General features: G+C 31.6%; 1 protein-coding gene across 2 annotated transcripts; it reads right to left on the bottom strand.

Annotated features, from left to right (window-relative positions):
- Positions 1-93: 93 nt before the first annotated feature.
- On the bottom strand, positions 94-25,948 carry LOC139519143 (prostaglandin G/H synthase 2-like). 2 transcript variants are annotated; one of them, XM_071310962.1, is made up of 10 exons: positions 25,861-25,948; positions 17,836-17,927; positions 14,956-15,072; positions 11,542-11,685; positions 10,858-11,180; positions 9,929-10,012; positions 8,033-8,279; positions 4,203-4,489; positions 3,021-3,165; positions 94-1,056 (listed from the first exon to the last, which is right to left on the bottom strand). In XM_071310962.1, the coding sequence occupies exons 2-10, from the start codon at positions 17,894-17,896 to the stop codon at positions 677-679; spliced, it is 1,788 nt and encodes a 595-aa protein (XP_071167063.1). In that variant the 5' UTR covers positions 17,897-17,927; positions 25,861-25,948; the 3' UTR covers positions 94-676. The 2 variants fall into 2 exon arrangements, with proteins under 2 accessions (XP_071167063.1, XP_071167064.1); XM_071310963.1 differs by lacking the exon at positions 25,861-25,948 and adding an exon at positions 22,036-22,165.
- Positions 25,949-27,760: the final 1,812 nt, after the last annotated feature.

Here is a 27,760-nt window from a genome sequence, read left to right as displayed (position 1 = left end):
AGACTTGGAATTCAAAGAGACTTCAAACATAATAAAACAATCCTTAATGTCAGACTGATACCAATACAGAAGTCGAGAAGACAAATACAAAGCTTTTTAGGTTAATGTATTGGGTAGCACTTTATTAACAAATATATTTCTGTAATGCTTCGTTGTACTATTATTAACAAATATATTTCTGTAATGCTTCGTTGTTCTATGACACTTACCACAAGGGATTGCATATATACATGGATACACAGAATGCAACCTGGGCTGCTACTAAGGGATTTATAAATCGGTTGGATAAATATAGATGTTGTTTTCTTTAAAACAAATTGTAAAACAGGATATTTTGATCTATGGTGTTATGTTATATTAAGACACGAAGTGTCACATGACAAATGTGTGTACCCTTCATAATTATTTCCATAACACTTTTCAGAGCTTGACCTCTGGGACTCTTTTATCAAATTGAAAAAAAATATCCTTTGATAGTAGAAACAAACATGACTCAATCTTATAATAATTTAAAGATTCACACAAAGAAAATTAAATGAATTCACATTATATAAAATATTTAAGCAACAAGACTTGACAAAATGTTTAAATGCAAATATTCGGCTCAAATCAGAAACAAGCGACACTTCATGCATTCATATATAGGTGTATAAAAAACCCCACAAGGGTCTGATAATCACAATTCACCTCCATGTTGTTGACAGTCACCATCACAATAATCGAGAGGTTTGTCTTGTTCTTCTACAAAGTTGGGAACTTTAAAAGACACTTCAGGACAATTTTCTTTTAAATTTTGACAAAACAGTTTCTTTAATGTTGCTGTATTAACTATTTCCCAACCTACATCTCCTCCAAAAGTAGAAGGTTTCCAATACTTAGGACTACATATTGGATTGGCCATAATTCCTTTAACAGAATATGGTGCACCCATTTCAACTATTGTTTCGCCAAAAACAGCTTTTGGGCGACGTTTCTCAGTTATAAGTCCAACGTAAAACTCAACAGCATCGATATCTCCATAAAAGTTTTCTAATACTTTGGCTAACTTTTTATTGCCTATGAATAGAAATCAATGCTTACATTTTAATGAACTTGTAAAAAAATAATTGGTGAAGAAAAAATCATATGGTGGTGCACTTCTTTTTTTGCTATGGCCCTTTGAAAATAACCAATTTTGATAATTTTTCCATTTTATATCAATCCTTACCTTTTTGTGGGGCTTTTATCGTGAAAAAAATCACAATTCCACAATTAAACTTTAAATTTTTCCTACTTTCCATAAAAATGAAGTAAACCAATCTGAATAAATCTATCTTTACAAAAAAAGGTGTAAATATAAGAAAGTTTTATCATATTTTGGTGCCTTTTTGTGTCAAATTTGCCGTGCTGTCAATTTTGCAAATTTGTGTTTTTTCTCAGTTTTAAGAACAAATGCATATTATTTAACCTTTTTGTTATAAATGATTAAAAAATACATATTTAGGGTAAATAGGGTGTCTTCCTCCATCTTGGATTTTGAAATACCAGAAAACAAGGTCTAGATCTTTGATAAAATGTGCAAATTCTGAAATAAGTAGGTAATTCATGTGTAAGAATTTTCATTATAATATAGAAAATGCAATGTTTTATCATATTTATGGTTGTATTTTTGCGAAAAAACGAATACTTTTGTTTGAATCAAATTTTTCCTACTTTGCCAAATAAGGGGAGACAACTCAAATGCAAGGGCAGATAATTCAGATAGTGTTACTTTACAATAGAATGTGTTGGTAATTTACCCATTTTATTATGTAGCAAGAAAACGAGTCCGGTGACCCCATTTTTTCTTCTTATCTGAAAGCATAATATTAGAGCTATATTCTCATATTTTATTCGTTTTATGGCGGAAAATTGGGGTTTCATGCATAATCTATACAAAATCGGACAATTTTGCACAACCTGTAGTGTGAAAATAAGTCCCGTGACCCATTCTTTTTATTATTTTTTTTAAACAAGCAGGATATAAACTATATTTTGGCAAATTATTAAAAAAATCCATGGATTATAATTTAAACACCCCATCTACCTTAAGAAATTTGAAATGACAAGAATGATATGGGATGTGCATTATTCTTGTAAAATTATATTTATATCCCTCACCTATTTTATCAAAATTTTGGCTAAAAAGACTGAATTGTAAAATTTTAAAACAAGATTTCTCAATAACTAATCATTTTATATACATAATTTTTTCCACAGAGTTATTTTGATTATGATTTGTTTTGAATTCATTGATATTTTACACTTGTATCACATGTTTTGGAAATAATTCCAGAACGAGATTTCAATAAGACTGAAACGTCTGAAGAATACATCCTTAACTAATATCGAAATACGAATCATAGCTGTCGATATTTAAAATAATGTCTCCGTGTATCTGTTTCCCCTTAGAAAACTTGAAGTAGGAACCAGCTCTAGTTCGCACCCATATCTACTTTCATTATTAAGTTGGTATTTTTTTTACATATCATTTTATAAAAAAAAAAAAACATGTTTTTTTATTACACGGTTTGAACCTTTAAATTATTTTCTCTTCTATATATTGAATTCTGCTCACATTTACTCTCGGTATTGCACATGTTTGTTTTATGTTACTTTCAGTATTTTCAAATATTTATTGATGCGATATCATTCAGTCACAACTTTCTAAGTGTGTCCTGTGTACAGATTGCGATATTGAAGAGACTATTGTTTTTCCGATATCCGATTGTGACATATAATCTTATTTGTTAATTTGCTGAACGAGTTAAACACTGAACAATTGTTTAAAGCTCGAGATATAGATGATATAGCCAGTGCCTTTTGTTTTATTTGAAATGTGTTTTGATGATATTTTATATATATTGGTTGAGGATACATCTTTCAATAGTTAAATGAAAAACTAACTTAACTTACCTTAATGCTTGGTATTATACTAAACAATACTTTTTTATTAAAAAGCACAAATAATAAAAATAAAAGATGTAAACTTTTAAACTGACCTGTTAATTCTTGAAATGATTTATGCGCTGGTAAATTAAAACGTTTTCTATAATTATTAAACGATTGTAAACGTAATGTTCGGCCATGTTTCATTAATTCCTTTACAACAGCCAATGTATATTTTCCATGATTCTTCACAGTAATCTACAATACAAAAATGTCATGAACTGTATTTTGAATTCACGCAACCATCAGACAGAACGCTTTCCAGTGAGTTCGTCAAAAGTTGAATACACATGACTTTACTAGTGAGTTTAATGCTCAATGAATGAGAAATCCATGTTACACAATTTTGAATCTTACACAGTATAAAACATTAGCGTTCGTACGAATAGTCATATTTTAATATGAAAATAATACAATGCATGTAATTATCTTTTGAAGGGACGTGAACACGGATTACACACGTAAAGCATTCATTTTCTATTGGTGGCCGTGTATCGTACTCTCGTGCATTAAATGTTATGGGTTTATCTTCACTTGGAACTATTACACTTAAACAGTCGAGAGTCTGCGGGGATGTATAAGTATATAGGAATAGTAAGAGCATCTATGATCAGACAAACCGAATAATTGTAATCAAGTTTGTGTCGAAACATTTTTTATGGGTAGCATGTTACCACCATAAACAGTAAAACATAATGAATGTAGAAATAAAAGTACAGTTTCTATTTCCGTAGATGGCACATGTTTGTTCAAATGATAAAGTTGAAATCATCCCCGTGTAAATTTTACGGACGCCATCACGTGTTGGTTGACCGTTATGGAATTACCGTTTCACAGATGTCATCGGATATGTTCCTAATGTCGTAACTACAATCCCCTTCCCTTTAATGAATGTGACCTACCGAATAAGACTATTTCCCGGATTTGTTATAACTTAAGCAACACGACGGGTGCCACATGTGGAGTAGGATCTGCTTATCTTTCTGGAGCACAGGAGATCAACACCAGATTTTGATGCGGTTCGTGTTACTTATTCTTTCGTTTTATATGTTGTATCATGTGTACTATTGTTTGTCTGTTTATCTTTTTCATTTTCAGCCATGGCGTTGTCAGTTTAATTTCTATTTATGAGTTTGACTGTCCCTCTGGTATCTTTCGTCTCTCTTTGATATCGTTATCCGTGCACATAAAACGTATTTATGATACGGTATGAAATTTAAATTATTCATACTAACCGATCCAGCATTTTGTTTCGACAAGGAGTCCACAAAGTTGGCCATTCCATGTTTTATTACAAGCTTCGGATTGACCAGAAAGTCCTTTATAGTATAATTTGTCCCTCCAATATTAAAATCATCTGGCATCAATGGATGCCAATGATACAAATGATTAAATTCCAATGCAACACGATTCTGATACTGGAATGGTTCTCCAAATAACAAGGTAGGATCGAAAAGAAGTTTGAAGTTGTAATTACTCAATTGCTGTATATATTCCTCAACCGTTATTCTTATTGTAGACCCTAAAAATCAATACAAATTTTTATTTAGAATAACTTCAACATTTGCGAGAAAAATTTAAACAACACTTTCACATGGATATACATAATATGGGTAATTATCTTTGTCATTACAGTTTCGCTAGAAATAGCGATCCTAAATTCCGTCATCGGTAGCGTCCACAAATATTCACTCTATGGTTAACGTTTTTTGAAATCTTAATAACTTTCTTATAATAGCACGGATTTATACCAAACGTTAAAAACAAAACTTTACGACAAAAGAGATGATTTCAGCTTTCCAATTGTGAATTTTCCATTTCTAAGTAGCAACATTCCAGCAGCACCTGCATACGAGGTACATTTCTCCCAATTGATACGATATTCCTGTGCTTACATTTCCTATCATGATTGTTTTTCATAGAGGGTTGCTGCTCACAAGGAAGCTGTTAAACCAGGAGTTCTAAATGGTGAAGTTGAAATCATCCCTTCGTTAATTTTACGGACGCCCTCACGAGTTAGTTGACCGTTATGGAATAACCGTTTTACAGATGATATCTGATATGTTCCTTACGTAGTAACGACAATCCCATTCCCTTTCATGAATGTGACCTACCGAATTAAACTATTTACCGGATTTGTTACCACATAACTAACACGACGGGTGCCACATGTGAAGCAGGATCTGCTTACCCTTCTGGGGCACCTGCGATCACCTCTAGTTTTTGATGGGGTTCGTGTTGCTTATTCTTTAGTTTTCTATGTTGTGTCATGTGTACTATTGTTTGTCTGATTGTCTTTTTCATTTTTAGCCATGGAATTGTCAGTTTATTTTCGATTTATGAGTTTGACTGTCCCTCTGGTATATTTCGTCCCTCTTTTTTGGACAGAACTTGTTTATTATAAAAAAAAAATAGCATCTGGCAGGAATGTTTTTCCATATATAACTGATAAATGGACTTTACTGTGCGTATTGTAGTGTGTTTGTTTTTCTACATTGGCAAGAGGTATAGGGGAGGGTTAAGAACTAGAAAAAAACATGTTTAACCCCGCCACATTTTTGCGCCTTAGTCTTTTATCATTTTTACTTTTTGTTTATTTTATATATTTTGGAGTTTAGTATGACGTCCATTATCACTGAACTGGTATACATTTTTGTTTAGGAGCCAGCTGAAGCACGCTTTCGTGTGCGATTTTTTTCTCGCTGCATTGAAGACCCGTTGGTGTCCTTCTGCTGTTATCTGCTCTTTGGTCGGATGCATGGTTGTTTCTTTGACACATTCCCCATTCAAATCCCCAATTTTATAGGGATATAGCTTTTTTTCAGTTAACATTACAATCATATTTAGTCTGCAGGTATATTATTTTTAAATTAGATTCATAAAACATCCTGGATGTCTAACAAACTTATACGGAAGCTTCTTATAATCCAACGATGCTGTCAAACTGTTTATTAATTTTTCACTATTTCTGTTGAGCTTGCGACTTTTGTCACAAATTTCACTTGTTCATTCAATAAATTTATGTTTCAACTCTTTTATCAATCTATAAATTTGATTTCATTCTGCATTTATTTTTTACAAACATTACTTTTTTCATACATTTTTAAAAATGTTGTTCCTTTCACGGATTTGGCTATATTTTTGGACCTTTTGGATTATAGCTCTTCATCTTTTATATAAGCTTTGGATTTCAAATGTTTTGGCCACGAGCATCACTGAAGAGACATGTATTGTCGAAATGCGCATCTGGTGCAAGAAAATTGGTACCGTTAATTGTATTAAACAATATTAATATAATAACGTTATTAACTGTAAATCTATTATGTGCATTCCCCTATCATACTGACAAAATAGACAACAGCAAAAGAAGACGCGACACACGGTTCCGCTGAACCCTTACGCATTTTAACAAGTCTTAAAATGTGTAGGTTTCATGACAGAGGGTACGCTACTTATGATAAAATTGAGTTTGGACGTATACAGGGCACCATCGTCAATTGCTAGGCTTTAATAAAATATGTATATCACAATGGGTATATGTTTCATTTATCTAAACATAATCGATAAGCTATGAACACTTATAATTATCATGTATATCATGTGACATTGGAAGATCAGGTTTACATTTACGAGGCACCTGACAATCCCTATTCTGTTGATATTCGTCTTGCTCAATCAATATTTTCTTGTGCAGTGTTTTGTAGATAAATTTTTATGCGTTCTTCATTTCATTTTAGTCTAATCACGATGTCTTTCCCACTTGACATATCATTATTTGTCCTCTTGTTATCCTCCCTTTTTCACAATGTTGAACAACCAGTGTCAAGAGATATATTTGTTCATATAATTGATTTCATTCTTTATATCTGTTCTGTTGTGTGTTTTCTAATTAAGCATTCTTGATGTTGAAACATTTCGTATACTTTTGGTCAGTGTTCAACCACCGGTATAATGCTAGTTTCATTGATAGAATGATTGCTTTTGAATTGACCCAACATTCTTTTTTAAATAGATGATTTATAAAAAGAAAATAGATACTTTTCATGTATACAAACAGCATTTTTTGGATCCAATACCAAGTAATATTTCTGCCAATTAACTTTTATCATATCATTTTTTAAAGACGCTCTTCATCACGATACTCGAAAGTATGCTGCCAGGCAGACATGTTTTGTATCATTTTTGTCGAGTCTGCGACTTTTGACACAAAAAGAAACATATAGCTTTGTACATTCCGGCGTCTTCATCATCGATGGCAGCGGCGGCGTCCATACATAATATTATTCACTTTGTAGTATAAGTTTTTTGAAATTTTAATAACTTTCCTGGATTTCTACCAAAATTGGTAAGAAGCTTGTTAATGATCATAAGATAGTATCCAGAAGTAAATTAGTTTTAAAAAATCCTGTTATTCTGTATTTCACTTCTAAATTGACTTTCTGCCAGTTAACATTACATTCACTCTGTGGTTAAAAATTTTAAAGTTTTAATAACTTTCTTAAACTATCCTTGATTTTTACTAGTTTTCCCGTTTAAATTGTTTTACATTTGTCATTTCGGGACCTTTTGTAGCTGACTATGCGTTATGGACATAGTTCGTTAATGAAGACCGTACATTAACCTATAATTGTTAATTTCTGTGTCATTTGGTCTCTCGTTTCCAGAAGGAAATTTTGTTAAAATGCATTTCCTGTTTATTTTTGTATATTACATATTAAGGGACTTTGATTGTCTTCCCATTACCATTTCATGTATTGTGCAGTTAACGTTTTAAATCATTTATTAGATTCATAAACCATCCTGGATTTTTACCAAAATTGGACAGAAACATCTAGTCATGAAAAGAAAGTATCTTAGTAGAGGAAAATGTTTAATAATTTTTTCCCACTTTTTGTTGAACTTACAACTAACAGGAAAAGTACGCGAGACAATGGTTTTTGCGGAATCCTTACGAATTTTTATTTTAACACTGACCAATAAATTCAGACATGCTACTTTTGTGTGACTATCAAACAAACCAGAAGTTAAAATAAGTGGTCATCAAAAACTTTAAGTATTTGCTTACCTAATAATATCAGTTTTCCTGTCTGAAAGAGTCTTTCATCATCCCAATCTGGATGTGCCTTCCTCATAACATCACACACACGATTATGTTCTCTCATCCAAATTGTAGCATACATAAAAAGCCCAGGAAGGTTACCAAAAAATGAGTGACCGAGGGCAAAGTCATTGTCTTTTTGGACTGGCAGGATGTATTTCATTTCAACCCCGACATCCTTATTAAATGGTGGCCAATCTTCATCATTTATAGTCTGCAATTTAAAACAGATTTATTTATTTTAGCATTCACTTGTGTAACAAAATCTCCAACAAATAAAAACAAATCAATTTTATGCCATAAATAGAAGACCCTCCTGCAGGTTTGCTTTTGTTCTTTTTTTTTCTGATTTTCATTAGTTTCCATTATTTTCGAAAATGTTAGTACTGAAGATTAAAAGGCTAGATAAAGTGTAATTAATTGTTTATCATTATGGTTCCCCTTTTACAGCAAATTTAAAAAATGATAATGATAAGGTAATTTGAATAATCTTACAACATTTCCATATTTTTTAAAGAAAAACTTTTAATTAAGAAAATTGTAAAGGAAAAAGAACTGGATTTAAAAACACATTCATGTATTTTTTTGTGAATTTTTTATTTTGAATTAGTATCACATTTAGTAGGTTTACTAGCATATCACATTTATAATTGTCAAATATGAATCATTATCATGTTCACCAATCTTTTTATTAATGATATTTATAGATTTCAATAAATTTGATAATTTATACGGGTTCGTGTTGTTTATTCTTTAGTTTTCTATGTTATGTGGTGTGTACTATTGTTTTTCTGTTTGTCTTTTTTTATTTTTAGCCATGGCGTTGTCAGTTTGTTTTAGATTTATGAGTTTGACTGTCCCTTTGGTATCTTTCGTCCCTCTTTTATACAAATAAGATATTTTCATTTGATGGATTTGATATCTTCATGTTTATAAATAAGATATCTCCATATTATATATATTTTTTTTTTCATGAATAAGATATCTTGATTTGTATTAGAAAATATTTTCATTTTCATTTATATTATAATTAGTTAAATGGTGTGTTAGTGACCTAATACGAGCACACCGTGTAACGAATTTATCTTACCGACTATCTACACATGTGCTATTTTGACTAGCGGCCTATCAAAGTGATCAAGACTTCAATATTTAGTATTAAGATCCTATACTTCTATTTGTCTATACAGAATACAAATGCCAACAATAACTACTTTTTAGCTTTAAATTTGTTGTATGAATTTATATCAATCGTTTATTACATGTTTTTATTTCTTCACCTGTTGAATCCTTTCAGATTTCTTTGTTTTGTTTTGAAAGGGAAGTAACTCCGTTATGCCAACAGTAACAACTTGTTAGCTTTTATTATGTTTTATGAACTTATTTCAATCTTTCATCATCATTTTTTTCGTCTGTTGAATCCTTTCAGATTTTCCCTCAACACTGTGTTGTTTTTATAGAGAGGTGTGGCATCTTTATTTGTCTGAAAGGGAAGTAACTCCTTACTAAACCCATATGGTTGCTAACTCTATATGGTAACTAACCAGGTATTTTTTAGGACACCCTATATCAAATATACATAGTCACCACGTGTAGTCCATTACTCAATCAAATCCCCATAAATCTATTGGAGGAAAGATAAATCCTCATATTCGTGAATTTAATATTTTCATTTGTATTAATAAGATATATTCATTTTAATGAATTTGATATTTTTTTTATGCATAAGATATTTATTTCTAGTGATTGGGATTTTTTTTTTTTATGTTTAAGAAATCTTCGTTTTTATTAATAATTTATCTTTAGTTTTATGAATCTTATATTTTCATTTTCATTGATAGTGAAAATACTAAATATACTCACTTGGAATTTCAATTTTCCATCTGTATGAGATCTCAGTAGATGCTCATCGTGTTTGTCTTTCCCGTACACATGTGTCATATCAACCTGTAAAACAGACAAAGTCATTGCAAAGACACTAATTTACCAAACAAATTACACATACTATGTGTTATACTAAATAATCGGAGGGTTCCAAGTGGAACTTCAGCACTCATAAGTCAAAGATTAACTGGGAATAATCTCATTGCACAAGAAGGGAAAATATAGCCTGATCCACTCGAGGCATCTGTATTTTTATTTTTAACAAGTTAACATTTTCTTTAATGTCACAACCATGGAAAAGAAGACGATGTGGTGTTAAGAACAATAGGAAAAAATCCTTAGTCATCACTGCGAAAACTTTGAATTATTTAGTGTGATGACACCATCTATATAATGGAACAAAAAGTTGAAGGTTGATGCTTACTTAGCTTCATAATGCCTAAAAAGGGCCTGTATGACGTCTGCCTCCTATGAAAAAAAGAACAAGGCGGCAAGAAAAGGGACACAATTGGTGTCTGTGGGAATGGCAATATTAGCTAACAAAACATGCCCTCTAGCAGTAACAAATATGCTGTAAATAAACATATGAGCCATTGCTTCATTAAAATATACACATAATGCATGTGTTTCTATTATCTATTTACTGCTGTTAATTGCATGCCAGTATACACGCCTGTAACTCTCTGTGCAGAAGCAAACAATATTATGTTTAGACTTGAAAAAAATGTTTTGATTGAAACTGCACAAAAATAGAAAAGATTACTTATTCATACATGTATCCCGTTTGATTATCTTTAATACCGTTGTCACTTGTTATATTGATAAGAGGCTGGTAAAGAATAATAACAAAGTCAACTACAAATGAAAGCCCTATTAAATTGTAATGCAAACTTTAAAAATATAATTACCCCATGACCTCCCCATTGATACTGTGGTCCGCGTTTGATATCGGTTTTAAAAAACTGATGCGTGAAGTGTTGAGCATAGAAGCTAAACAAAGCACTTGTTCCTCTTGGTTCTGGCTTGAACGTCTCCCTGACAAATAACTTTTGAACCAGTTCATCAATGTCTGGTAATTTTGTCTGTCCTGCCACGCCCATAGGGGTTGGACACTCAATAGGGACTGGTGGTAATGTTCTTGTAAAAAATGATAGGTTGTAATTTGCATCAACGGTAATGTACGAATGTTCGTTGTCATATGTAGGAGGACTATCAATTATGTCTGATCTAACTGAAATGCCAAGTTGCACAATATTAGTTATGCTTTGAAGAGTCTTATGTTATACGTTTGTAAAAACAATAAGAGGTCTAAGAGAATTACAACAATCACGACATATACATATATATACATATCATAAAGTCCGGGAAACCATTAACAATCGTTTGATTCAAATATAAAGTTAGAGATACACATTTGCCTTAGTAACAAAAAATAATTGATATTTGGAAAAAATGTTCTTACAGTTATTTCAGTTGCAGTTATTGTTAGATAGTATAGTGAAATATAGATCATCATAGACTTAGTCTGTACCCTGTCGATAAATAGATGTATACTATTGATAAATTCCCCAACATTTATATAATTAACTTACTGGTATAAACTCTCTTCATGATAAACTTCCTGATGAAGGGTATACTATTGACAATGTCCCAGAACCATTTATTTCCTATCAATAGATTGTGTAATGTTGATGGCGATGGCTTCAACCATAACTTTATTCTTTTTGTAAAGGTAGCTGAAAATGATAATTTTAAATATAACAACACACAGATTGTAAAGGTAGCTGAAAGTATTGATTTTATAACAACACACAGATATCCCTTCACCGTGAATAAATGATTCTTGATAACCATGCTCGCGGTATTTATAAGCCCCAATTTTAATGCCCCCCCCCCCCTCGTTTTTAAAAACATACCATATGTTCCATACGCCATTGGTGTGAAATAAAGGTGAACTAAGATTCAGCATTTAAGTAATCAAATTATACTTTAAAAAAATGTACTAGTTTATACAATTGTACAAATAATGTTATTTAGAATATACCTATCTTAGACTACCGATTCGACAGCTCCCATCCCTCGGTAGTCTGAACTATCTAAATAATCAAAAACAAACTGAACACCTTAGACCGTCATCAATCTACTCCATTTGAAACAATGATAAATTTAAAAAGCCATACCCTGTGATAAAGATCGTATTTCATGTCAGTGCCAAATATATACGTCGTTTGAATGCTTAATGGATATAAGATACTGACGGGGAATGTGATGCAATACCAATGTACTACGAGTTAGGATCATGTGATAAAAGTACATAGTAGTTATGAGTAAATCAGTCAGCATTGTTGCCAGTGAAATGAGATGTAGGCTCAGATCTATTACTTATGTTTTTATTTATTGCATTGGTTTAAAAAATTTCAACATGAGTATCTAGTTTTCAACATCGGTCAACCACTGATGTGATTATAGGAATACAAATTTATTCTGTATTTTTTACAGACTGTTATACTGCAACATCATATTGTTCTTCATAACGCAATAACAAACACTTCTAGCATTAAATACGTAAAAGCATACTGCATTTTGTATGCTTCTACAAATGCTATAGTTCTTAAAATTCCATTCATCTGGCTTTTATGTTTGATACACTAAATGAAATTAGCAATATACATTTTCAAATATAGTAATGTAAAAATAACTGTAATTTGCGTTGAGTCTATGAAAATTCGATTATCCCCGTTTGAATTGAATTTGTGGTGTTTATGCTCGTATCTAGCAACAAGTATTGATCCGATGACGAGTGCTTGTTCAAAATATATTTGAAAGATATATGTAACATTTAATCAGTTTATTATGTTTTCTTATGCAACATCTGATCAGTCAAACAATTTAAGTTGCTGCGGACACACATTTCTAAATAATTACATTTAGATCGTGCGGTATTTTCCATAACTTTAAAATTGAGAAAGTAGATGGGGAATGTGTCAAAACGACAACAACCCGACCATAGAGCAGACAACATCCGAAGGCCACCAATGGGTCTTCAATGTAGCGAGAAACTCCCGCACCCGGAAGCGTCCTTCAGCTGGCTCCTTAAAAAATGTATACTAGTACAGTGATAATGGATGTCATACTAAACTCCGAATTATACACAAGAAACTAAAATTAAAAATCATGCAAGACTAACAAAGGCCAGAGGCTCCTGACTTGAGACAGGAGCAAAATTGCGGCGGGGCTAAACATGTTTATGAGAGCTCAACCCAAATGTAATAATTTGATGTGTGTCAAAGATCATTTAAAAATATTTTTGAAAATACTTGTCAGACGTTCAAGTTATTTGGTAGTTAAGATAGTGCACAACATATTGTCGTCTTGTGCTACATTCATTTGCCAAAAATAGGTAACTGTGAAAATGCAACTAAGTTTTACCAAATACATCTGCATTTAAAAAGGTAACCACTTTTATTTAAAGTAAACATGGTAAAATGCTAATCCAGATTAAACTCAATACGAGAGAATCCACAGCTATGTAATCAGCATTTCTGTGTTGAGATGTATTGTTTATTAAATGATACGGTCATAACTTGAAAAATTATGATTTTCGACCCTGGAATGCCGTAGGTTATGTTAGATGTTTTGGGCAAAACTTTTCTGAATGTTTGGTCTACAATGCCCTTTATATTAACCTCTTTATTAATTCCGCCTTTTTATCATTTTTATTTGAGTTTAACTGGTGTACAACATTGTAAGCCTAGTCTTTATGATGAGTTTAACTAAATTGTCTCAGGGTGATTATAAAAAACAAAAACAAAAAACATGCCTGTGAATAATTTGTTACTGCGGGAAATAAATCTCAAATGTCAGTAATGTTGATACAAGGCCTCGTTAGTAGTTGCCGATACTTTGGCAACTCTTATCATTTGCGTCAAATAAGTTCCATATTCATGCCAGATATATGATATAGTTTCTTTTTTTAATTTATATAAAACTTTTTTGAACTCGAGTCGAACTTGATATGTAAAAATCATTTGTCTATATTTGATCCCTAGATTTCATTTACGTATATTTTTGTTGTCATAATCATGCATTTATATCATATGTTTTGTATAATATTTTATCAGTTTGTAACAATCAGAACAATGGTGGTGCACCCACATGCTACAATAAAATAATAAAGTGATACACCCACTTGCCAAATCACAAGTTTATGTCGGGAGATAAAAGACAAAAATTTACAATACAACTCTTGCAACATGCTTCTTATCTAAAATTAATAAAATTATTTGTATTCTTCGTAAATGTACTAAATCGGAACTCCCTCATACAATTTTATGGATTTAACATTTTACATTGCATAATCAAGATAAAACATAGAACTTTGCACTCCAAACTGTCTATTAATTTAAGATTATATCGTTTCTATTTGTTTAACAGTTCAACTAGTCGTTCTTCTGTACTAAACTACCTAGTAGATCAACGAAAGCTAAAGTCCTGCACTACTTAATATGCATCTTAGATGTGTTTTTTATTGAAACTTTGGTAGTTCCTTTGATATTTTTATTTAATGTATGAATATGTTTTTAAAGTTGTTTGCCTTATATACAGTGGCATATAAAACTTTGATATTTTCTTATATTGCCATTGTACCAAATTCATTCTATAATGTGTCGTTTCGTCCCCTAGGGTATCACCAGCCCAGTAGTCAGTAGCACTTCGGTGTTGACATGAATATCAGTTATGTGGTAATATTTATAAATTTCCTGTTTACAACAGTATGAATATTTCGAAAAACCAAGGATTTTCTTATCCTAGGTATAGATTACCTTAGCCGTATTTGGCACAACTTTTTGGAATTTGGGTTCCTCAATTCTTTTTGACTTTTGGCTTTATAACTATTTTGATCTGAGCGTCACTGGTGAGTCTTATGTAGTCAAAACGCGCGTCTGACGTATTAGATTATAAGCCTGGTACCTTTGATAAGTATTTAAACCTCAGTTAATACTTACGGACTTCACAATATCTTCCATAGAAGTCAGTACTGGTACAATCACACTCATAATCATTAAATCCCTTTGTTAGACACACTCCACCATTTTGACACGGGTAAGAACAACATAGATTTTCTGTAAGGAACATGTGAATTTAAACAAGTATAACAAATGACAAAGGAATTTTGTGGTAAATTCAACTAGAGGCTCTAAAGAGCATGTGTCGCTCACCTTGGTCTATGTGAATATTAAACAAAGGAAGCAGATGGATTCATGACAAAATTGTGTTTTGTTGATGGTGATGTGTTTGTACATCTTACTTCACTGAACATTCTTGCTGCTTACAATCTCTATCTATAATGAACTTGGCCCAGTAGTTTTAGTGGAAAATGTTAGTTAAAATGTACAAATTTTATGAAAATTGTTAAAAATTGACTATAAAGGACAATAACTCCTTAGGGGTCAATTGACCATTTCCGTCATGTTGACTTATTTGTAAATCTTACTTTGCTGAACATTATTGATGTTTACAGGTTATCTCTATCTATAATAATATTCAAGATAATAACGGGGCAGCAACCCAACAACGGGTTGTCAGATTCATCTCATTTCAGGACAGATAGATCTTGACCTGATAAACAATTTTACCCTGTCAGATTTGCTCTAAATGCTTTGGTTTTTGAGTGATAAGCCAAAAACTGTATTTTACCCCTATGTTCTATTTTTAGCCATGGCGGCCATCTTGGTTGGTTGGCTAGGTCACGGGACACAATTTTCAAACTAGATACCCCAATGATGATTGTGGCCAAGTTTAGTTTAATTTGGCCCAGTAGTTTCAGAGGAGAAGATTTTTGTAAAAGATAACTAAGATTTACGAAAAATGGTTAAAAATTTACTATAAAGGGCAATAACTCCTAAAGGGGTCAACAGACCATTTTGGTCCTGTTAATTTATTTGTAGATCTTACTTTGCTGAACATTTTTGCTGAACATTTTTGCTGTTTACAATTTATCTTTATCTATAATAATAATCAAGATAATAACCAAAAACAGCAAAATTTCCTTAAAATTACCAATTCAGGGGCAGCAACCTATCAACGGGTTGTCCGATTCATCTCAAAATTTCAGGGCAGATAAATCTTGACCTTATAAACAATTTTACCTCATCAGATTTGCTCTAAATGCTTTGTTTTTGAGTTATAGGCCTTTGGGCCAGGTGAGCTAAAAAGGGGAAAGTCACAAAAACTGATAAATTCAAAAGTTAGACTTTATTAACCAGGAAAACGTATGGACAACTGCTTGGGTTATCTTACTGCCTTGATAAGCCTTTTACGCAATTGTGGGTTTAACCTGATGTTATATCTGGCTCAACATTCCACTTGTATCACAGTTGTTAATAATTCCGTTATATTAACAAATTTGGATAAGGAAAATGTAAGTGCAATAGCAAAAATCTTGAATATATAATATTGTAATGTGTAATATTGCAGACATTCTGCTAAGAGCCGACTACACTTTCTTAAGATTGGAAAAATATTAGTAGTTGACATAGAAAACGTCACGGAAAATTGCGTTTAATACATTACCATTATATCAGAGTAACCATTATACGAATAAGAAGATGTGGTTTAGATTGACTATGAGACGATTATCAACCAGAAACCAAGCGACATAGAAGCAATTATAGCTCGTTCTACAGCGCATGGTTGTCTTTAATTAAGAAAACTTGTTTAAATATCAGTTTGCATTTTTGTAATCAGCCCTGCTGGATCTATGCTAAGGTGCATGCTTTTTAGATATGTTTATTGAAACAATAAACAAAACTGCATATAACTCTAACCTGCTAATATTCTGCAATCAGATTTATTTGTTTATTTTCCATTCTCTTGCTATTCAAAAGTGTATTTGTACATTTATATTTGAGTGACAGGTTTTTATTTTATGGAGATTTAACAACAGTTCAAATAATAATTAGTTTTTTTTAATTCTTGTTGTTTGATGCCTTTCTCTGGAAATTATAAGACAACATTATATGCAGTTGTTATCTTATAGTTCGTTTCTGTGTGTCTGCTCTTACCCTTCCGGAGTGGTGGGGTTCGTGTCGCTTAGTTTTAAGTTTTCTATGTTTTGTCTTCTATACTGTTCTTTGTCTGTTTGTCTTTTTTATTTGAAGCCATGGCGTTGTCAGTTTATTTTCAATCTATGATTTTGACTGTCCCTCAGGTATCTTTTATATTGTCGTTTGGTTTTTTGTTGCACTTTAGTGTTTCTGTTGTTTCGTTGTTTCCTCTTATATTTGATGTGTTTCCGTCGGTTTTGGTTTAATCATGATTTGTTTTCTTTCAATTGATTTCTGACTTTCGATTAGCGGTATACTATCGTTGCCTTTATTCATAAACTATTGCATCTCCGAACCATTTATTTCTAAATTTAGGGTGACTAGCTGGTTTTAATCAACTGAAAAAACAATTCTCTTTCTGAATTTAAACAAGATTGATAAATCAATGATGTTTTTATTCATCGTGATACCTGAGAATATGTTTTGAAATTATGAACACAACGTCTCAGTCTTCCCATCGACGATTTTGATCACTTTGATTGTCAGATCTTTATAATCATTCATATGTAAGGATTCCATGTGCATCATTTGATCTGCTAAATGCAATTTTCGAATATCTAAATACGTCACGAAAAAGGATATATTCTTTACATGTTAACCACTTTCCAAACTTTTAAAAAATACTGTTGAAGGGTTTCAATATTCCAATTTAATCAGCAGTTTCGGTAGACGTTTAGCCGACAAGAAATGTATTAAAAACAACTCAAACAGGAGTAATGATCTGTATTTGATGAAAGTAAATCTTACAATCCAAACATCTTGCATTATTAATTTACATACCTGCATAAGAAACCGATGCTAAAGATATAAGGGAAAATATCAATGTACTTTTCATCGTCATTCCAAGATAACACAGGTGTAATTACAGGTGTCTGTCAACGAAAATATTATAGTTAATGTTTGTGATATGTAATACATCGCTTCCTCATCAATTACAAAAAAGAAAAAACATTGACAAGCTGTTCATCTGCTATGGACAGAACGAAAATAACCCCAAAGTTGCCCAGGATACAAAAGAGGGGGGATAGAACCTCTATCGGGACTCCGGGATCGGGTGTTTTTAAGCTCGGTATTTCGGGATTGACCTTTTCGGGATCCGTGAATTCTATTTTCGAATTTCGAGATGTCGGGATTTAAATTTATTTAAATTCGGGACCTCGGGATTTTGTGTTTTAAGCCCGGGATTTCGGGATCAGAACCCCTCCTACCCCCCCCCCCCCCCCCTTTCCCCCACAAAAGACTTAATGCACAGAGAAAGACATACAGCAGTTAGAAAACATTTTCATATAAACTACCTAAAAAGATTTTCAGTTTTCAGGTTTAATCCAAAACGAACAAGTTTATTTCTCATTTGATCAGATACTTTCCGTTATGACTTCCTTGGAGTTCAGTATATTTTCTGTTTAAACTTTGCACAACCACTGGGTCGATGCCACTACTGGTTGAGGTTTCCACTCGAGGATATCACAAGCCCAGTACTCGGCACTTCTGTGCTGACATGAATTATCATTAATAAAGTCATATTTATAATTTAACTGTTTACAAAACTTTTGAATTTTTGAAATACTAATGGCTTTTCTACCTCATGAATAGATTACCTTAGCTGTATTTGGCAAAACATTTCGGAATTTTTGTCCTAAATGGTTTTCGACTTCGTACTTTATTTGGTCTTTTTTACTTTTTAGGATTCGAGCGTCACTAATGAGTCTTTTGTAGACGAAACGCGCGTCTGGCGTAAATACCAAATTTAATTCTGGTATCTATGATGAGTTTATTAACAAACGATATACACGTCTGCCGGTGATTTTTTTAAATTCTGGTAATAATGATGATTTGATTTAGAGTACATACAATATGTTTCTTTTTTCTTTCAAAAGAGTAAAAACACTGGACTGTCTTCTTTCTACAATAGTGTTACCCATCCTAAACATGCAACACTAATTGAAAGAAAAAGCCCAATTTTGTTTTATTTCTATCTTGATTTAGGGAGGGATTATTCATACTTTGTATGGTTAGGGTTCCAAGTGGTAGAATTGAAGTCATCCCTTAGAAAGTTTTTAGCACTGCATCATGTGTTTGGTTTACCGTTAATGAATTTCGGAGCGACAGATGTACACGGATATATTCAATGGTCGATTTCACGATCTCGTTCACACTTCCTCGATTTAACCACACTAAACGATTCTTCTTATCAAATATGTAGTAACGATGAACAACATGGAAGGTGCCACTAGAGGAGCAGGATCTACTTGACCATTCGAAGCACATGAGATATCACCCAGTTGTTTGTGAGGTTCGTGTCGTGATACTAAGTTTGGTATGTAGTATTGTTATGACTCTTTGTCGTCTTTCGTTTTTTGGCCGCAGTGTACTATTTCTTTCTACTTTTGAGTATGAATGTCCCCTTAGTATCGTCCTTGTCTTTTCTTGTTGTTCAAGTTTCTTTCTATATATTTGAGTGTATAAGACAATATCCAAAAACACCAAAAAGCGATATAATCATAGGATGATTGTGGCTAAGGTTAATTTTTCAACGGATGTCGAATATCAAATGTGACAATAGCTGGAACTGGCCCTTTGGAAAAAATAAACTAAGGATTCATTTTTCTGATAAATGTTATTATTGTGTAAATATACCAATGTATCACTGTGTCTAAGAAATAAGTGCTTTATTTAGTACATTTGTGGATTATAAAATTAGCTTTTACCGAATCATGTTTTAGATGACGCTTGATACAAAATCATGTACGCACGTTCAACATTTTTTATTCTTTAAATGAACTCATCATAGATATACCAGGATTGAAATTTTGTATTAAAACAAAAAGAAGCCTTAACTTCATAGAAGTACATGTCAGTGTTAAAACCAGGATATAACAAACAAGTTTTTGGTTTGCTTCGTGTTACTGGAATATTCCTTCGTGTTCAAATACTTTATCGCGAAGAACAAACAAACATGCAGTAAATATAGCCATTTCCAATCGTCTTGGGTTTTATTTTGTGATAAATCAGCGGTTCATAAATCTTATCGGCTTATAACCAGAGGTTAGAACCATATGAAATGTACATGCAATTATTAACACTTGAATGAAACCCCCATCCACTAGACTAGACTTGAATATAAAATATGGCCATCATTATATACTTCCCGTCTTGCAGTAAAACAGTAAAATGAAGCGTTCGTAAGGCTGTGCAGCATGCATAATTGTTATACCTCCGTCATCATTTCTATATAAAATAAGTACACAATATTTTCACTTTTTTTCAATTGCAAGTTGAACTATTTTACCGGTCATCGCTATGTGTCTGTTGTCTTTTACAAATTTCAAAATGAATATTGGTCAACTGTCTCGTTCATTTTTTGGCATAACTTTGTGTCTATTGTCTCTTTCAATATAATAAGACACCTCGGAGTTCAGTATTTTTTTGATTTTCCTTTTTCTGACTGGTAATTCGTGAAATCGTAAATTTTTAATGTCCCCTCGAATACAACTATTGACCTCGGCTACGCCTCGGGGGAATAGTTGCACCTTGGGAGACAATGAACTTACTCGACTCATACCCAGCCAATAAGTATACAATATACAGCTACGTCAAGTCAGAATGGGTTAAAAAGTCAACCTTTTGTAATTTGTGTTTCATGCTTTCTGCACATTGTCCATCAGCATGGATCCTTTAACAGAAACTATATTAATATGTATTAATACTGTTAATTTGTTTTCGTTCGTTATGGGTATGAAATATTTGTCACAGGCCGTGAAGCACACGACTATCATCAATCAACCTTTTGAATGATCATACCTGCGGTCTAATGAACTTGATATACAACAGTTTATGAATAAATATCATCATATTAAAGTTTGAAACGAAATATAAATATCAACACATGTAAATAAAGTATAAGTCAACACAGTTTTTACAATGTTTATAACTCATCATAGATATCAGGACTAAATTTTATATAACATATTCAATGGGATATATAAACCACTTCCGATATAAAGTGGTCGTTGACATCATTTTGACCGGTCCATAAGGAAATGTAAACGTAAGATATAGGTTGGCCGATTGTTGCTTGTTTAACGTCCAGTGCCAAAAGTTCATACATATTCAGGGCGTTAACAAATTAACAATTAATACAATACCTATATAATCTTCAAGTTATACCGACCAGGATGAAAGGCAAGGGATATTCGGCAACAGGGGATTGTTTAGCGAATATTTTTCTTTAATTTGATTTTTTTTTCGTATTTTCTGTCTATTTGAACTTAGTTATCAAGGTTAGTAAAATATTTGCATTTGTCTTGGGATATGTTGTTTGCTATTCATGTCTGTATGTTTATATCAATCTTTTTGCGTTCTTTTTTTTTATATCTTGTATAAATTCAAGACATGTGTGATCTTGTTTTATATAGTTTTTATGTTGTTTATGTTATGTAGAGTAAATTAAAGTTCATTCAATCATATCTGTCTGGACTAACCCTAACGAAAATATAAATGTCCTCTTCAGAAAAAATATTATATCAACACTACCTAGGTCTTGAATAAGTAATCATATAGCACTGCAAATGTTTACATGATACGAAAATAAGTATAAATGCAAGGATATATGGATGATCAATTAGACGAAAATAAGCAAAAGACACTTAGAGGTGGACATGCAAGGTATGTTATTCAACGAATTATCATAACCATAATTATGTCAACATTTTTCGCTTGTTCAGATAATTTTGCTGTCCGAAGACCGGCATTGAAAGTTCAACGCTGCTGTACTCTCTTCACAAAGAACATTCGTTGTTTGCATTCACAATCTAATTGAAATATAGATATCTGGTTTTGTTATTCTCATATGATATCTATACGAGCACACGAGAACTATTATAAGATAAGAATTTTAATTAGATTTTTGCTTATAAAATATATAACTTTTTACAAAGATGATTTCAACATATTAGTTAACTTTAATATTATTACGTTTACCTTATTTTCGTCTACTCTCTCTAGTGGTTTTAAAAAATTAGTAAACCATCTCCGTTTAAAGGTATGCAACGAAAGATTTAACAATAACTGTTCAACTTCAAGATTTATTAAGTCAAAAATTAATTTAAGTGGTTTATGTATTCTTCTGAGATGTATATGTACCAATAAAACCTACATACATTACACGAATGATGTACCTATAAAACACCCACACAAATTAGAAGTTTTTTTAAAATACAAGGAAAGTCATCATTGCTATAAATACAATGTATTTTGAATTTTCTTTTCTATCATATTAACAATTTAGTTTGTGAAGTGAGTACGCTTGATTGTTTCACCTACACCTTCCGTTTTTCATCCGGACAAATAAAGTGTTTATGTTTACTATGTTTACTAAACGTTTAAGAAAAACAGTATCAATTATTCATAATAAACCACAAAAAAATCAATTTTAGCAAACCAATATATTCTTTTATTTTATTTCAGCCATTGTGCATTCTTAATACATATCAATGTAAGTTAAAACTCGGATACCTGTACCAGACACTTTATCTGTTCTTTGAGTGCAATAGTTATTTTCAACATATGGGGTAAACGGTGAAAACAAAGTAGATCCCAGTGGAATTTACTATTTTAGAAACAATTATTTATATATTGATAATCTTAAAAACGTTTTTCAGTTACTGGTATATTTATCTTGTGATGGATCTTTTAATAGGTAAAGCAATGAAAATGACATTTGTGATACAAAACAAATGTCTCCTTCTCCATTTAAAGCTTCTGCACCTAGATTTGTTATCTACGTGGTTCTGAATCAATACCCTCTCAAAAATTAGAATATTTCAATTAGTAGGATTGCATATATGATAACAATGAATAATTGCAAAACAAGAAAAGTATGCTTCACTATGTAAAAAACACCCATATACATTCGACAAAGTTTTGTAAAATACAAGGAAAGTCATCATTGTTATAAATACAATGTATTTTGATTTTTCTTTTCTATCATATTAACAATTTAGTTTGTGAAGTGAGTACGCTTGATTGTTTCACCTACACCTTCCGTTTTTCATCCGGACAAATAAAGTGTTTATGTTTACTGTGTTTACTAAACGTTTAAGAAAAACATTATCAATTATTCATAATAAACCACCAAAAAAATCAATTTTAGCAAACCAATATATTCTTTTATTTTATTTCAGCCATTGTGCATTCTTACATATAAATGTAAGTTAAAACTCGGGTACCTGTACCAGACACTTTATCTGTTTTTGAGTGCAATAGTTATTTTCAACATATGGGGTAAATGGTGAAAACAAAGTAGATCCCAGTGGAATTTACTATTTTAGAAACAATTATTTATATATTGATAATCTTTAAACAGATTATTCAGTTACTGGTATATTTATCTTGTGGTGGATCTTTTAATAGGTAAAGCAATGAAAATGACATTTGTGATACAAAACAAATGTCTCCTTCTCTATTTAAAGCTTCTGCACCTAGATTTGTTATCTACGTGGTTCTAAATCAATACCCTCTCAAAAATTAGAATATTTCAATTACTAGTATTGCATATTTGATAACAATGAATAAATGCAATACAAAAAAAAGTATGCTTCACTATGTAAAAATAATGATATAATCAAAATATGCTGCATTATTTATTTGCTATTTCTAAAATAACCGATAAACTATTGCTGAAATCAAAACCATCCTACATTATGGATAAACCGTTTCTGAATTTAAAACTTTGCTTTAATAATTAGGAACTTATGCTTCAATTAAAACTGTACTTTATTATTTATGAACTATAAAGTGATAATATTTAAAGAACAGTTTTTCTGGATTATATTTAAAGTTTTTCCATTGGATTTTGTCTATCTTTAATATTAAAATATCAAAATACCAAACGATAAAGACTTTTCACTTTCATTGAATAATAAGTGTCCAATAGAATTGTAGTAACAGAATTGCAATTAAGGATGCAGTTTATAATATTTTTGAATTACCATTCTTATCATATCATAATGTAGGTATCTTTGTATCTGTATATCATTGTATCAACAAATTAAGGTTTTTCAGGAGAAAAAAATTAATGTATGAGAGAAATCTTCGTTTTCAATATCTTTTGAGAAATATCTTTGATGGTAGATAATGTTTATTGTTGGTTCATTCTTGTAGAAGTTGGCCAATCCATAACGATAAAAAGAACATCGTTGATCCCAAATATTCGACATTTCACAATTACATAAATGTGTTATTTTTCAAACATTGTTGGTCTATTCTTGTAGAAGTTTGCCAATCCATAACGATAAAACGAACACCGTTGATCCCAAATATTCGACATTTCACAATTACATAAATGTGTTATTTTTCAAACAAAACCATTATGTATAAACTAAAACCAATTTACTCTCGAAACTATAATTATTCAATATACATACAATAAATTATGTCTGTTTGTTTTGTTCACTCATTGTTGACAATAAAATGGAATTTTTATGTGACTGACATTCAAGTGAGGTTTTAGCTATCCATAAAGCCACACTAAATCCACCATGTTCTACAGAACAAAATGTCTCTACCAAGTCAGAAATAACATCATATATGCAAGTTGTTTCCCATTGGTTTGATGAGCTTGCGCTTTTGATTTTGCAATTGATTAGGTCTTTCCAGTTTGAATTTTCATTGTCATTTAAATGCAACAGTTGTATACAGATGTTCGAAAGTCAAAAATCGATTGATAGAAAACAAATACGGGTTAAAAACTAAAATTTAGAGAAACACATCAACTACACTATACAACATTGTCAACATACATAGAAACGAACAATTTGATAACTACTGCCATATTTCTGAATCGTTACAAGACATTTTAAGAAAAATTAATGTGATGAACCTGGTTTGATGGTTAGCCAAACATCCCGCTTTATGACAGTGTTGATAAATATCGCTGAAATGACACCTGTGGTGTTTGTCGTTAATGGAATATGTTCGTTGTTGTTCTGCTGTGTCAACTGTTTGTTTGAACGTTTCTTTGTGAAACACTGCGTGTCAGCAATACAGCACAATTAAACACACGCAAAAACATACATCACAAAGAAACGTTCAAACAAACAGTTGACACAGCAGAACAACAACGAACATATTCCATTAACGACAAACACCACAGGATATGAAAACAAACAGTGACACGCTTACAACACTAACATGTAATCTCGGAATTTCCTTTTCCTTTCTAACGTCTTATGTAAAAGATGAGAAAAGAGAGGTGAGTTAAATTCTTTATTTTTCTATTATTAAAAGGTGATAATAACATTAAAAAAATATACGAAATGTTGTAGATTTAAAAATGGGTAATCTACATAGTCTTCCAGATCCTGAAATTTAATTGTACATTTCATTTTCAAATTGAATAATAGATTAAAAAGAAATATATTGCATTTGAACGGATTTTAAACAAAATGAATGAATTGTGTCATCTACTCAAAGCAACAGATTAGTATGCAAAATAAAACCTTTCCCATCATGCATATAGATATATTGTTGGGCTAAATTTGAGACAAATTATAGAAATATAAGTAGGACTGCACAACAAGCTTAATAAAAATCTTTAATGGGAGGAATGCCAGAAAAAAATACGCATTAAACAGTGCATACAGTCTATGTTTTTGTTGTTGAAAATGAAATGACTTTAGTTTATTTATATTCTATATATTATAATAATTAATCCAGATGCAATACAGCTTATAGAATATACATTTTTACATTATTTTAAATACACCAGTGTAATATAATTATTAATTAACAATACCGAGTACTTACACAAAATACACATATGTCGTAGAATAAATTTATATGATACAGGTGATTTATAGTATCTATTCAGTTGGAAACCCGATTTAAATAGAACAAAAGAATCGAAGCTCTTTGTTAGAGAAGGCGATAAATGCTTACTGTCTGTAATGTTTACTATAGTGACAAACAAATTAAAAGTTAATAGAAACAGACAAAATTACAATTTTCTTCTCAATTACGAAGTGTTTTATTTTAAAAACACCATTTGCATAAGTTTTCAATTTATCTAGTACATAGTTAAGCAAAACAATTAGATATCAAGTCGACGACATGGGTATCTTTCAAGTTGGATGTAGAAAATGCTGAGAGAAAATGCATAACCTCCGATTTAAAAAAAAATTTCCACGGACGGAAAACATATCAATCTATTAGTTCAGTAGTTTTCGTGTCTGCCCTTCCATTATGTGACTCAAGAAAAAATTACAAAAAATGGGTAACAATTGTATCGAAAAGAGAGAATCGAGTGCACCTTTTTATGTTAGGGCGTGTTTGAGTTGAATATTTTGTCTTGCTATCGTACAAAGCAAGAATATTTCATACATCGTTTCGCTTCAGATTCTATCATTTCTATATATCAAAGCTACAGGTTGACTTTATAACATAAAAAAAATCACAGTACTAAAAGATGAAATATACGGGTCAAGTGAAATACCTATCTAATGAATCACAAAATCAGAGTAGGTGTGTGCGAATAGCTATTTTTTTTTTGCTGAAAGTACTTGACGACAGTCTTTCAAGTCAGATGATGAAAATGCATATCTTCGAAAAATTATGATTTTTTTGTGTGTGATAACCAGGGTTTATGGTCTTCACCCACGAAAAAAATCTAGTCTGCCCTTCCACATAAATATTTAATTAGAAATTTTTTAAATGTTTATGAATTTTCGAAAATTCCACATGACAACCGATCAGACAATAGTTTTAAGTTGAATCAATGCAGACAAGATCATTAACTGATGCTCATTAGCTAGTTGATACATTTGTCTTTTAAAATACAACTGACATATAAGGATCGTAATGGTGCAATGTGGATAAATTTATCGGTTTCGGAGAGCAAAATTGGCAGCGGGTCAACCCTACAATGGCTTCCATTTCTACGATTGTGAAAATGAACTGGCGTAATGGGAAGATAATTTTGACGAAGTAGAATCCTGACTGTATTGATCGTTTATCGATAATGTTGGTTTTTTTTGGAAGGGTGAAACTTTTCAAATTGATATAAACCGCTAAGGCTGTGTTAATGGTGCTTGGCCTACGAGGATACATTAAAATAAACGATTAAAACTATGAATAAACAAAATATCTTCAATAGCCCGATTGCGCTGTTATTTTCTTTTGCAGTAAACGGTGATTTTTTTTTCTACTTTCTATAAGACTTATTTGATCCTGAATAGTAGTTGAGATTTCTGATGTCATCTATAAAAATATGTAAGTGGATTAAGACATATAGGACAAGCAAGCCAACAATCAATTTATGAATCGAAAAGATAAGACAAGGTTTGTGGGAGCGAACAGCTGACAAACAACAGCAAAAACAACAGATTAAAATTTCACCAAATCACAAAAACAACAGCGTTTAACCTTAACAAACGTCAGTAAGTTGAGTGTAACTCAACTACATTTGAATGTCAAAACGTTTTACTTTTATTTTGTCTGCTCGATACGATGACATATCAAGTATTGGCGTTTGTTTAATAATGACTCCTTTGATCTTCGGTGGATTCTTTTCTCCTTGGTAATTATATCCGACCTCTCAATTTTATACTGTTTGTTGATGTGAATTTCCTGCGGCTTTCAACCAAAAACAAATTTTGTAAATTCCAAAATAACCAAAAGATATGTTTATTTATAGATAGCCTTAATTATG

Source organism: Mytilus edulis, chromosome 4 (genome assembly GCF_963676685.1).
Source record: "Mytilus edulis chromosome 4, xbMytEdul2.2, whole genome shotgun sequence".
Classification (NCBI taxonomy): domain Eukaryota; kingdom Metazoa; phylum Mollusca; class Bivalvia; order Mytilida; family Mytilidae; genus Mytilus; species Mytilus edulis.
The sequence above is the reverse complement of the archived record's forward strand: the minus strand, read 5'-3'. Positions and strand labels throughout refer to the sequence as shown.

Bases quoted from the DNA above. Each gene is read 5' to 3' on its own strand.
- LOC139519143 (XM_071310962.1), bottom strand. From the start codon at position 17,896: ATGACGATGAAAAGTACATTGATATTTTCCCTTATATCTTTAGCATCG. The intron at 15,073-17,835 runs GTATGTAAATTA...TGTTCCTTACAG, and splicing joins AGCATCGGTTTCTTATGCAG to AAAATCTATGTTGTTCTTAC. The intron at 8,280-9,928 runs GTGAGTATATTT...TTTAAATTGCAG, and splicing joins ATGGAAAATTGAAATTCCAA to ACTATAAATGATGAAGATTG.